Here is a 13219-nt window from a genome sequence, read left to right as displayed (position 1 = left end):
TCCTCATCACACCTCCCCAGTATATCAGTTCCAGGGGATCCTCAACCGCTGTATGCTAAGAGTGCCAGCAGCCCCTCACCCGCACATCGCCATCACAGTGCCAAGGGCCCTACCCCTCGTAGCCCAGCCACAGTTCCCTTCCCGCACGCTTCCGGGACCTGGCAGCCGCAGGAGACGTGACGTCCTGTCGGACCCCACCCCTGAGTCTCTCTCCTCCCGCCGGTTGCCAGGGAGCCGCTGTTGCCATGGTGGGGCGCGCGATGCGCATGCGTGCGCTGGCGGAAGTACCCGGATATAACAGGAGGCGGTGCTACCGCCGCCATCTTTGCCAGGAGAACAGTGAGCTGGTAGCGGCTGAGCATCCCGGACTCATCAGGCTCCATCCATCCCGTGTAGTCCCCGCCGCCGCCCCGTCTCTTGGACATGGACGATCGGGAGGACCTTGTGTACCAGGCTAAGCTAGCTGAGCAGGCTGAGCGCTATGATGGTGAGAGCCGGGAGGACGGGCGGGCCGGGTAGTGCCGGGGGAAAAGGGAGGGAGCGGCCACAAAATGGCGGCGGCTGGGCAGGGGGGCAGAGGCGGCGGCGGAGGGGGGGGCACGAACAAAATGGCGACTGGGATTGCCCCGCGGGGTTGAAGGGGCCAGGAGTAGGGGACTAGGGTGGATGGGCGGCCTAGTCCTGGTGGGTGGTGTCTCGGCTCGTCTGTGGCGGGGGTCGGCGGCGGCAACAACTGGGAATAAAATGGTGGCTGGGAAGGGCGAGTCGGGGGGTGGGGACCCCGCCCCCGCCCCCCCGGCTCGATGGAGCCCGACAAAGGGACCCTGCGTCCTTTCTTGTGCCGTCACTAGCGCGGGGAGAGGTGGTTCCTCTTACTCGAGTCCTGCCCGGCAGCGGGCCGAAAAGGGCTGGTTCAGAGTGGCTGAGTCCTGTGGAGTGGGGGCTAGGTCACTTCGTCGCAATCAACGTCCAGACCCCCCCTGTCTGTGATCGGGGTTCCTGGCCCTTGGTGGGCCCTTCTTTACCTTCATCCCTCCTTCCCAGACCTGGCTCTCGAAGGTGCCTCGCCCTTTTTTGCCCAACATAGTTTGGCGATGTGTCTTTTTAGATTGATATTTTTTTTACCCTCTCTATTCCCCCGGCATAGGCTATGGAGTTTTTTAAATACAATGTACTTCTCCCTGCCTGAAGTAAATGTAAATCTTATTAGTCTTCCAATAATTTTAAGCATAAGGTGAATTTTAGAAAAAAAAATCCTAAACCTTGTTTTTTTTTTTCTTTAATGTTCATGGACTGTGCTGATTTAAATATGTGTAAGGTGTTAAATATCTCTGAGCACTAAGGCTATTCTTCCTGCATCTACATTTAGGTAATATATGCTATTGGCAGGATTTGAAAAATCTGCTTGTCATGCTTACTTTAAACCCTTGCCTCTCATTTAAAACTAAATTAGATTTGTCACTTGAGTAAAAACAATCTGAATGTGAAAGTAGTGTAAACCTATAGAATACAGGCTTTCTGATTGGTAGGCAGTCCACTCTGGTGCCTTAGTTGCTGCTCATAGCTTTCCCAAGTGACAAGACAAAAATTGATCAGGATCTTTCCTACCATTACTGCTGTTCAGAAGGGGAGGCAGTAAAACTGACAAGAACTAGGTCAGGTTCTCTCTGGAGCTACTATCATTAGCAATACATGCAAGCATTGGAGGAATATATTGGGGGGGTGGGGGAGGACACAAAATGGAGCCATAAGAAGTGATAAATCAAGGAAATGCTTACCTTTGGAATAGCCATGAGGCTGGGGGAGTGCTAGAACAGTGGTTCTCAAGCAGGGCTCTATGTATCCTTGGGGGTATGCAGAGGTCTTCCAGGGGCTACATCAACTCATAGATATTTGCCTAGTTTTACAACAGGCTACATAAAAAGCACTAGCAAAGTCAATATAAACTAATATTTCATACACTGATTTGTTTATACTGCTCTATATGCTATACAGTGAAATGTAAGTAAAATATTTATTTTATAATTATGTGTAAAAATGAGAATGTAAGCAATTTTTCAGTAATCGTGTTCTGTGACACTTTTGTATTTTGATGTCTCAATTTGTGAGCAAGTCATTTGTAAGTGAGGTGAAACTTGGCAGTACTCGAGGCAGATCAGAATCCTGAAGGGGGTATAGTAATCTGGAAAGGTTGAGAGCCACTGTGCTAGAGTAATTCAGAATTAAAATATTTCTTCTTTCCAGTAGCTAGAGAAGGGTTTAAAACATATTGGCTATCTTGTAGACAGTGACTGATACATAAGGCCTAGTTGACAATACTAGGTTACCTGTTATATTGGTAAATCACAGTGTAGATGTAGCATATATCGACAAAAGCACTCTTTGCTGATAACTACATCAACACTGGGGTTTTTGCTGGTATTTTCTCTGTCATGATCCTAAACAATCTAGCTATGCTGGGAAAACTTGTGTAGATCAGGCCCAATTTGGAGCCCCAAGCAGGGTCTGTGAACAGCACCCTGGTAGGTATGTCTCCATCCTTCTCCGTAGCTTTTTGAGGTATGCATCTCTGCATGGCATTTCCCTGGTGGTACATCTTTCCTCTTAGTGTCTGGTAATTTTTCAAATTCTGCTATAGGCATCTGCAGTGCAAAGTAACCAGCCCTCCTGACGATTAGAATATTAATTTGTAGGATTTGCCTTTTGGTGAGAAGATTCACCATCTACTTTTTGTGCCTCTATGAATGTCTGTTCAGGAAAAAGGAAGCAGAAACTGGATAGTTCAAGAGGTGAAAGGTTATGCATCATGCAGTGATATGGCTGGTAATGAGATTTTCGGTTAATCAGGCTTTGCTAGAATGCAACATTTGTAGAGTCCAAAGCAGTTTGTTGGAATGGCTTTGTAAAATAAATTAAAGGGACGATGTCAGATTAAAATCATTGTTAGAAATGCATTTTTGTATCTGTGCTTACCTTGGCATATTCATTGCATATGTGGGGAATGCATGCACCTGCATTGCGATATCAAGTATTGGGGTGATATCAACAATGCAAAAAGATGATGGAATAAGTAGTCTTTTTGATTTGTCATGAGCCTGTGAAGACAAATGCAATGACTTGTAAAATATTTAGATCTCTGTATAGCACTTTTTATTTATAGATCTTGAAATGTAAGTATCATTTCAGTTTTACAGATGGGAAAACTGAGGCATAATGATTTGGAAATGGTTTGACACTGATCTACTGTGTGATCTTGTACAAAGTTGGGAAGAGACCCCAGGTTTCCTGACTCCCAAGTTTTGTGCCCTTTCTACTAAACCATGCTGTCTCCTGGTGTTATAAACTGCTTACCAAATAATGCATCTTGTAATGTAAATAGTAAAAACACAGCGCGGGCCAATCCTTGCATACCTTGGATGCTCTCACTGGTTTAAAGCTGTTGCCTCAAAGTAAAGAATAACCTACTTGAAGTGACATTGTTTATACAAAACATTGTTTGGGAAACAACTGGTAAATGAGATCTGGCTCACTTAGCCACAATCAAGGTGAAGAAAATAAATATTTAAGAATATCACTGAAGCAAAGACCTTAGAATTCAAAAATGAATGGAGTATATGGGTAAAGAACATCATATAGAGATATAATAGCAAGAATTAAAAAAAAAAAGAGAAAAAAAAAAAAAAAGAGGCAATATAAACTCTCATGCATTACTGCATAAGCCAGCTAGCCAAAGACTCAAAAAGTAAGGGCAAAAATTTTTGTTGAGTACATTAGAAGCAGGAAGCTTTCTAAACAACCAGTGGGGACACTGGACAGTGGAAATGATAAAGGAGCACTCAAGGATAATAAGGCAGGGCGGAGAAACTAAATGAATTCTTTGCATCAGTCTTCACGGCTGAGGATGTGAGGGAGATTCCTGAGCCATCCCTTTAGGTGACAAATCTGAGGAACTGTCCTAGATTGAGATGTCATTAGAGGAGGTTTTGAAACAAACTGATAAATTAAACAGTAATAAGTCAGCAGGACCAGATGGTGTTCACCCAAGAGTTCTGAAGGCACTCAGATGTGAAATTGCAGAACTACTAACTGGTTTGTAACCTATTATTTAAATCAGCTTCTGTACCAAATGACTAGAGGATAGCTAATGTGATACCAAATTTTTAAAAAGGGCACCAGAAATGATCCTGGCAATTATAGGCTAGTAAGCCTGACTTGAATACCGGGAAAACTGGTTAAAACTAATGTTAAAAAATTATATAGTACACAGGGTAAGAAAAGAGTGTACCTCTGAGTATAGTGCTTAGATTATCCACAAATACAAAGCTTGTTTTAAAAGTCATAAGATACATGTAGTGCATAATCAGCAATAACCCAAATTTAGGTGAATAAAATTAACAATACAGTTTAGATACTAGCAACCAAGTATTTGAGTACATCACTCATGAAAAGTTTATACGGAGCGTTGGTTGTGGAAAGCAAAATATATCAAGGAGTGAAGATTGTCCCTCAATAACTGAGAATTTAGGGTAGGTTGTCCATTTAAAAACATTCAATCAGAACAGAATGATCAGACACACAGATGAACATAATTTCTTGGGGGTGAGTCAGCATGATTTTTTTGTAAAGGAGAATCACCCCATCTACTAGAATTGTTTGAGGGAGTCAACAGGAATGTGGACAAGGGGGATCCAGTGGATATAGTGTACTTAGATTTTCAGAAAGCCTTTGACAAGGTCCCTCACCAAAGGCTCTTAAGAAAGTAAGCTGTCATGGGATAGGAGGGAAGGTTCTCTCATGGATTGGTAACTGGTTAAAAGATAGGAAACAAAGGGTAGGAATAAATGGTCAGTTTTCAGAATGGAGAGAAGTAAATAGTGCTGTCTCCCAGGAGTCTGTACTGGGACCAGTCCTATTCAACATATTCATAAATGATCTGCAAAAAGGGGGAAACAGTGAGGTGGCAAAATTGGCAGATGATACAAAGCTACTCAAGATAGTTAAGTCCCAAGCAGACTGCGAAGAGTTACATAAGGATCTCACAAAACTAGGTGACTGGGCAACAAAATGGCAGATGAAAATCAATGTTGATAAATGCAAAGTAATGCACATTGGAAAACATAATCCCAACTATACATATAAAATGCTGGAGTCTAAATTAGCTGTTACCACTCAAGAAAGAGATCTTTGAGTTATTGTGGAGAGTTCTCTGAAAACATCTACTCAAAGTGCAGCATCAATCAAAAAAGCTAACAGAATGTTGGGAATAATTAAGAAAGGGATAGATAAGACAGAAATTCTCATATTGCCTCTATATAAATCCATGGTATGCCCACATCTTGAATACTAAGTGCAGATGTGGCTGCCCCATCTCAAAGAAGCTATATTGGAATTGGAAAAGGTACAGAAAAGGGCAACAAAAATTATTAGAGGTATGGAATGGCTGCCATATGAAGACAGATTAATAAGACTGACTTTTCAGCTTGGAAAAGAGATGACTAAGAGGGGATATGATAGAGGTTTATAAAATCATGATTGCTGTGGAGAAAGTCAATAAGGAAGTGTTATTTTCTCCTTGTAACACATGAATTAGGGGGTCACCAAATGAAATTAATAGGCAGCAGGTTTAACAAGTTGTTTGCAGAACACAGTCAAGCTGTGGAACTCTTTGCGAGAGGATGTTGTGAAGGCCAAGACTAGAACAGAGTTCAAAAAAAGAACTAGGTAAGTTCACAGGAGTATAGGTCCATCAATGACTATTAGCCAGGATGGGCAGGGATGGTGTCCCTAGCCTCTGTTTGCCAAAGCTGGGAACGGGTGACGGTGGCGTGTGTGGATCAATGCTGATGATTACCTGTTGCGTTCATTCCCTCTGGGGCACCTGGTATTGGCCACTGTCGGAAGACATGATACTGGGCTAGATGGACCTTTGGTCTGACCCAGTATGGCCATTCTTATGTTATGTTCTTAATTCCTATTTAAGGGAGGTCAGAAAAATAACTTTCCTTCTTCCCTAATTAGGCAACTTTACTTGTTCCCTAATTCCCTTTTCCGAGATGGCTAGATCAGGGGTTCTTACCCTTTTTCTTTCTGGGACCCCCCTGACATGTTATTAAAAACTCCACAGCCCACCTATGTCACAACAACTTTTTTCTGCATATAAAAAGCTAGAGCTGGCATTAGGGGGTAGCAAGCAGGGCTGGTGCCCAAGACCCCACACCAGAGAGGGCCCTGCAAAGCTAAGTTGCTCAGGTTTCAATTTCAGCCCAAGGTGGCAGGGTTCAGGGCCCTGGGCTTCAGCCCTGGTATGGCAATTTCAGTGTTTTCTGTGTAAAATGGGCTAATGCCCTTTTTGGGTTAAGAGGTAACTCAATCTTGGTCTGTAAGTACCTACATGTGGAAAAGATTTCTGATAGCGCGCTCTTTAATCTAGCAAATAAAGGCATAATAATAAGATCCAGGAGCTTGAAACTAGACTAATTCAGACTAGAAATTAGGTGCAAATCTTGTAACAGTGAAGGGAATTAACCAAAGGAACAATGTGTGGAGGGTTGATTTGCTATCACTTGAAATCTTTAAATCAAAATGTCTTTCTAAGAAATATGCTGTAGCTTACCCAGATTCTACAGCCTTTGTTATGCAGGAACTCTGACTAGATGAAAATAATGGTCCAGTCTGGCCTTAAAAATCTGTTTGCATGTAAAGTTAGAGTCTACTCTGGAAGCATGTTTAGTTTGCACAGTCAAGTACTCTAATCTTAGGAAATGCCAGCTTTACAGTTGCCTGTGCAAGCTTAAATCTGCCCCCTTCTGCATATGCATTATGATAAAATTGTTCAATTACGTGATCACATACTGTGTTTTTTCCACATGATCGTTGCCTCATTCTCTGTACAAGATGGATGGTGCTCAGGGAATAAGGCAGCTCTTCAGTATTTCCTTGAATCCTTGTTCAGTGGTTAGCCCAATACCTTATTCACAGCATCCAAATGCTACAGTGAAAATACAATTATTTATTTATTCATGGCTATTCTGTGGTCCTTACAAATCTGAGCCTCCCAAACATTAGTGAATATTTCTTCTCAACTCCTTTGCGGGATAGCAGAGTATTTATTCCCATTTAAGAGACTGGAACTTGAGACACAGGGAGAGTTAAGGCCATAACTTGAAGTCTTTACTAATTTTGCATTCCTTGCTAATTATTTCCCAAGTTGGGACACCTAGGACCTTATTTTTCAGAATAGTTAGCATCTTCACAGGACTTCATATATACAAAGCACCATACAGACATTAACTCATTATTACAAAACACTTGAAATGTATGTGGGTAAATTTTATCTGTTTTTTGTGGATTGGGAAACTGTGATGGAGAGGCACAGTAACTTGTCCAGGACCATATAGTGAATCAGCAGAGGGGTGGGGTTAGGAGGCAGGACCACCCCCTACCTGATACCCCCGTGGACATTTCTTCAGTCTTACTGCCAGAGCTGGGCATATTGTGTTTTCATTGCTTTCATAATCAGTAGTGAATATGCAAACTTTATGTTGAGGTGTCTTGTCCATTATCACATAGGAAGTCTGGCAGAAGTAGGGATAGAACCAAATTCACCCAGGTGGCTGTTGCTAACTTGTTCTTCCTGCAATCCCCTACATTTAGAACAAGTGAGAAGGGATCTTTACAGACAACAGCTGCAGTCGCTACGCAGCACTGATTAATTCCGAGTGCTGTCCATTCAGTTGCCTGAGTGAAGAAGGGATCCCATGGAAACAATATTTGATCATCTCATTAAAAGAATGTATTATCAATACACACATCAGGGCAGAATTATGATTGTATAGACAAACTTAATTCTAGTATTTCCTAAGTTTTGAGTGCTTAATGTAATTTTGTATTCAACTTCCTATACTTTAAAGAAAAATGGCACCTAACAGAACTTGCTTTTGTAACTTTAACAGCCCCAATTCCCATCATGCACCAGCAGCAGGATTTGTTGAGCTGTAAATACTCAACACTACAGCACAGACCTATACCACAGCTAAAGGACTAAATAAGTTAGCTATCAGAGAAGATATGTGGCCCAGCCATTGGAAAAGGACACAGTGCATTGAAACAGTAGGTTACATATGCAGAATTATAGATCCGTTTTACAGACAGTATAGCCATAAAAAAAATACCCATACTGTCCCTCATCAAGTTTATTATGTATGTGACTGAGATTTGGATCTGGGTTCTATTCCCACATGTAGAGCCTGTTAAGGCTTTGCTCTATTTTCATAGAATCATAGAATATCAGGGTTGGAAGGGACTTCAGGAGGTCATCTAGTCTAACCCCCTGCTCAAAGCAGGACCAGTCCCCAACTAAATCATCCCAGGCAGGGCTTTGTCAAGCCTGACCTTAAAAACCTCTCAGGAAGAAGATTCCACCACCTCCCTAGGTAACCATTCCAGTCCTTCACCACCCTCCTAGTGAAAAAGTTTGTCCTAATATCCAACCTAAACCTCCCCCACTGCAACTTGACACCATTACTCCTTGTTTTGTCCTCTGGTACCACTGAGAACAGTCTAGATCCATCCTCTTTGGAACCCCCTTTCAGGTAGTTGAAAGCAGCTATGAAATCCCCCCTCATTCTTCTCTTCTGGAGACTAAACAATCCCAGTTCCCTCAGCCTCTCCTCATAAGTCATGTGCTCCAGCCCCCTAATCATTTTTGTTGCCCTCCTCTGGACTCTTTCCATTTTTTCCACATCCTTCTTGTAGTGTGGGGCCCAAAACTGGACACAGTACTCCAGATGTGTCCTCACCAATGTCGAATAGAGGGGAATGATCATGTCCCTCGATCTGCTGGCAATGCCCCTACTTATACAGCCCAAAATGCCGTTCGCCGCCTTGGCAACAAGGGCACACTGTTGACTCATATCCAGCCTTTCATCCACTGTAACCCCTAGGTCCTTTTCTGCAGAACTGCTGCCTAGCCATTCGGTCCCTAGTCTGTAGCAATGCATGGGATTCTTCTGTCCTAAGAGCAGGACTCTGCACTTGTCCTTGTTGAACCTCATCAGATTTCTATTGGCCCAATCCTCTAATTTGTCTAGGACCCTCTGTATGCTATCCCTACCCTCCAGCGTATCTACCACTCCTCCCAGTTTAGTGGCATCTGCAAACTTGCTGAGGGTGCAGTCCACACCATCCTCCAGATCATTAATGACGATATTGAACAAAACCAGCCCCATGACCGACCCTTGGGGCACTCCGCTTGATACCGGCTGCCAGCTAGACATGGAGCCATTGATCACTACCCGTTGAGCCTGATGATCTAGCCAGCTTTCTAGCTACCTTATAGTCCATTCATCCAGCCCATACTTCTTTAACTTCCTGGCAAGAATACTGTGGGAGACCTTATCAAAAGCTTTGCTAAAGTCAAGGAATAACACGTCCACTGCTTTCCCCTCATCCGCAGAGCCAGTTATCTCGTCATAGAAGGCAATTAGGTTAGTCAGGCGTGACTTGCCTTTGGTGAATTCATGCTGGCTGTTCGTGATCACTTTCCTCTCCTCTAAGTGTTTCATAATTGGTTCCTTGAGGACCTGCTCCATGATTTTTCCAGGGACTGAGGTGAGGCTAGCTGGCCTGTAGTTCCCCAGTTTGTCATCCTTCCCTTTTTTAAAGACGGGCTAGTCTTTTTCCAGTCATCCAGGACCTCCCTGGATCGCCATGAGTTTTCAAAGATAATGGCCAATGGCTCACATCCGCAAGCTCCTTTAGCACCCTCGGATGTAGCGCATCCGGCCCCATGGACTTGTGCTCGTCCAGCTTTTCTAAATAGTCCTGAACCACTTCTTTCTCCACAGAAGGCTGGTCTCCTCCTCCCCATACTGTGCTGCCCAATTTTAAAGATTAAGGACACAGAATTAATACCATTAGTGAGCCTAAATCAGGGGTGTTAAACTCATGCAGAGGCGAGGGCTAAATGTTTATTATCCATTGGCTACAGTTTAAATTCAGGATTGTCTACTCACATTGCACAAGGGATGCCCGTTGTCAGAGATTTGCAGAGATCTTTGTGTAGTAAATGGAAAAACTAAATATTTATTATTTCCAGCTCTCATATCTATGCTTCAGTGAGGAAAATTCTGCTCCCCTTTTGGCCATCATTATTTTGGGCCTTTGTTTCTCTTCCTTACCCACCCTCCTTTATCTGTTTTGCTCAGCCTTCCCTATCTTTGAGTCTTCTGTTCTCTCTGCAGCAACTTCTAATTCCAACCCAATGGGCTTCCCTCCCACCTCCTATTTCCATCTGCTAAAATGATCAGCAAGTCAATACTTAATGGTGACACTGTATTTTCATCATTCGGTTCTAGAGCTGACATTCCAATAAGATTAGTGGGGGAGGGGTTAGGTTGCCCTTCTGTCATTGTTTCAAGCCGTCTGCAGACTCAGGCAGATATCACTGCATTGTTTATGCTTGTTTCATATTTGGAAGGTAACTTCTCTAGCCATAGGACTAAAAGGGTTTTTTAATATGAAAGCTGAGATTGTACACAGACTGGATATGTCCTGTGTGCCCGATCTGGCTTATGGTCTGTATGTTTGACCTTCCCCCCTGCATTTGGAAATCATGGTATCCTGGTTCCCTTCAGTGTCTCTTCCCAGAGGTCAAAGGGTGAGGTGGTGTCTGTCCCATCCAGAGAGTCTCCTGTGTGTGGACTGCTTAAGTTGGAAATTGGGATAATGCATGCATAATAGTGATGGAATAGTGAATAGGCTTTTGTCAGGAAGCCATAAGCAAGCTGTGCTGTTTGAAATGGAGATGGGTATTGACAATTTTAAACACTAACTCTGCTAAATTAGAACAGATTTTCATGAGGTCAGAAAAAGGAACCACTTCACCCCAGGAGTACCCTGCCAAATTTCAAAATGCTGCTGCAAACCATGGAGGCCTTTTATTTTAAAGATGCAAGAATTCTTTTTATAATAGATCGTGATGGTCAATCTAATATAGGGAATACTGTCACTTCAACTTAACTTTTTTTTTGTTATTAATTTCTGCTTGCTCTTTACATTTGACATTTAGTTCCTGTGAAACTTTGTAGATTATATGATGAGTGGAGAACTAGTGAAATTATATCAGAAGAGCGCAGATAGTGAAAATTGATCAGTTAAGAGACAGAACTTGTAGTTACTATTTGTTTGCTCGTCTAATACCTTTTTCACTTTAGTGACTGTCATTTTGGAGAACAGATGCTTTGTTTAAAGGACCATCTCCATCTCCCTCATATCCCCGCACTCCATTTAAAGTTAGATCTAATAATACAAGACATCTAGTAGGTTCTCCTGCAAAACAAGAGTAGATCAGGCTTGGTAATTTCTAAAATGAAATACAAGCTGAAGTAAACCTTTCAGGCCTCTTTATGCATAATAAAAAAGGTAAGGAATCAAAAAATGTCCTATATTAAAAACCTTTTGCTTGTTTGCAGATATATTAGTCTCATTAAATAATTTTACATTAATATGCCATTCATCATTCAAATTCTCGAAGTGCATTGCAAACTAGATATGTAGCTCTCATTACATTGGAATCGAGCCACTTCTAAAGTAGCACCCACACTTCCATGTTGAACCAACCTTGGTGTTTCTTCGGAAAGAGGAGGCTGGCAAACTTCAGAGAGGGAATTTAAGGTAGTCAGAACACAGGAACTAATGCCTCTGTGCTTGAAAAAAGTTGTGTTGTGGAAGATTGTGGTATATGCTCGTATGATATGCGTACCTGTTAAACGTTTATCAGTCATGACAAACCTAATTGATTGTAGAGCCTAGGGTGCACAATTTCTAGAAAGTTTGAAGGCACGGAAAAAAACATTATTTTATCTTTTTTCCAGGAAAAAAATGGAAATTTTGTTTAAAATAGAAATACACCTCTACCTCTCTAACGCTGTCCTCGGGAGCCCAAAAAACTTACCGCATTACAGGTGAAACCACATTATATCGAACCTGCTTTGATCCACTGGAGTGCGCAGCCCCCTCCCTCCCCGGGCGGAGTGCTGCTTTACCGCATTATAGCCGAATTCATGTTATATCGGGGTAGAGGTGTGTCTGCAGTAGTTACTTATCAAAACTAATATTTTTTTCTTTAAGAATTAGAAATGAATTATGTATAATTTACTTAGCACATAAGTACTGATTTGTATGTTTATTTGAATCAAAACTAAATTTATACTTATTTCATAATGACAAATATACCTAGTATTAGGGATGGAGCTGCAGCTGCACACTGAGGTACTTAAGTGTATTTTTTTTGCTGTTGTCAATGGGGAAAAATACAAAATATTGACAATAGAAATCCTCAATATTGTAAACTAAAATGAAAGTTATATCTTTTGGGTTCAGAAATAATATAATAAGACTTGACTTGACACAATAATGGGGGGGGAACCCCAGAAGAAACTTGTGTGTCTCGAGAAACATTTTATTAATTTTAAATACTTCAGTTGTTAATAGAAAGCACTTTGAAGGACAGCAATAACATTATTTTAAACATTACCCTAATTTTTTCATTGTTAATTCTGAGAGAATATTTCATAAATTGCTTTGCAATTTCCCCCCAAGATTTCCAACTTTTCCATGGGGGGTGCGGGGGGGAGGTGTAATTTCTTTTTCTGAACCCTCACAACTCTAGTAGGGCTGCAGCTGAACCATTCACATTTGCTGTTAACGTAATAGATTTGTACCTTTTGAATTTGCAGAATTCATTGACTATCTAAAGGGATTTTTTCATTAGTTTGGGGAGCAGTCTAGATTTTGTCTGCCGTAACCTGTTGTTAGGGAATAAGTAATTTCTCCCAGCCGCTGAGCTGTGGGATATTCTGATGTGGGACTCTCCCTCATTCTCTCCTTTTGAAGCTGTTCCACTTTGTATAGAGTCCTTGGAGTGCGGGGGACTAGATCCTGGGTCTCTGACTCTCCCTAACCACCAGGCAGTAGAATAATTCTCTCTGGCCCAATGATTCTTCAGATATTTAACCTAAGTGGAACAGCTTCAACAGGACATATAGTCATCTCCTCCATGCCCTCCTTGCCTAACTAGAAGTTCTTAGGAAAATCTGGTAGGATTAGAGCTCCAGGGGATGAGGGATTCTGGTTATGCCAACTTGGGTTCACCCATGTACATTTCTCAGTTCTTTTAGCCACGTTGAAGGAAATAAATCCTCTGTTTTTCCTTGAGCCC

At 42.1% G+C, this 13219-nt stretch overlaps 1 protein-coding gene across 2 annotated transcripts in view; it reads left to right on the top strand.

The window, feature by feature from the left end:
• Nucleotides 1-315: 315 nt before the first annotated feature.
• The window catches only part of YWHAE (tyrosine 3-monooxygenase/tryptophan 5-monooxygenase activation protein epsilon), an 81383-nt gene continuing 68479 nt past the window's right edge, over nucleotides 316-13219 (top strand). For both annotated transcript variants that reach the window (XM_024194395.1, XM_024194396.1), the window contains exon 1: nucleotides 316-487. In XM_024194395.1, the coding sequence (XP_024050163.1) occupies nucleotides 424-487 (64 nt within the window). In that variant the 5' untranslated portion in view covers nucleotides 316-423. The remainder of the gene's footprint in view (nucleotides 488-13219) is intronic.

The sequence above is a fragment of the Terrapene carolina genome, unplaced genomic scaffold (assembly GCF_002925995.2).
Source record: "Terrapene carolina triunguis isolate 2854851 unplaced genomic scaffold, T_m_triunguis-2.0 Scaffold231, whole genome shotgun sequence".
Classification (NCBI taxonomy): Eukaryota; Metazoa; Chordata; order Testudines; family Emydidae; genus Terrapene; species Terrapene triunguis.
The sequence above is the reverse complement of the archived record's forward strand: the minus strand, read 5'-3'. Positions and strand labels throughout refer to the sequence as shown.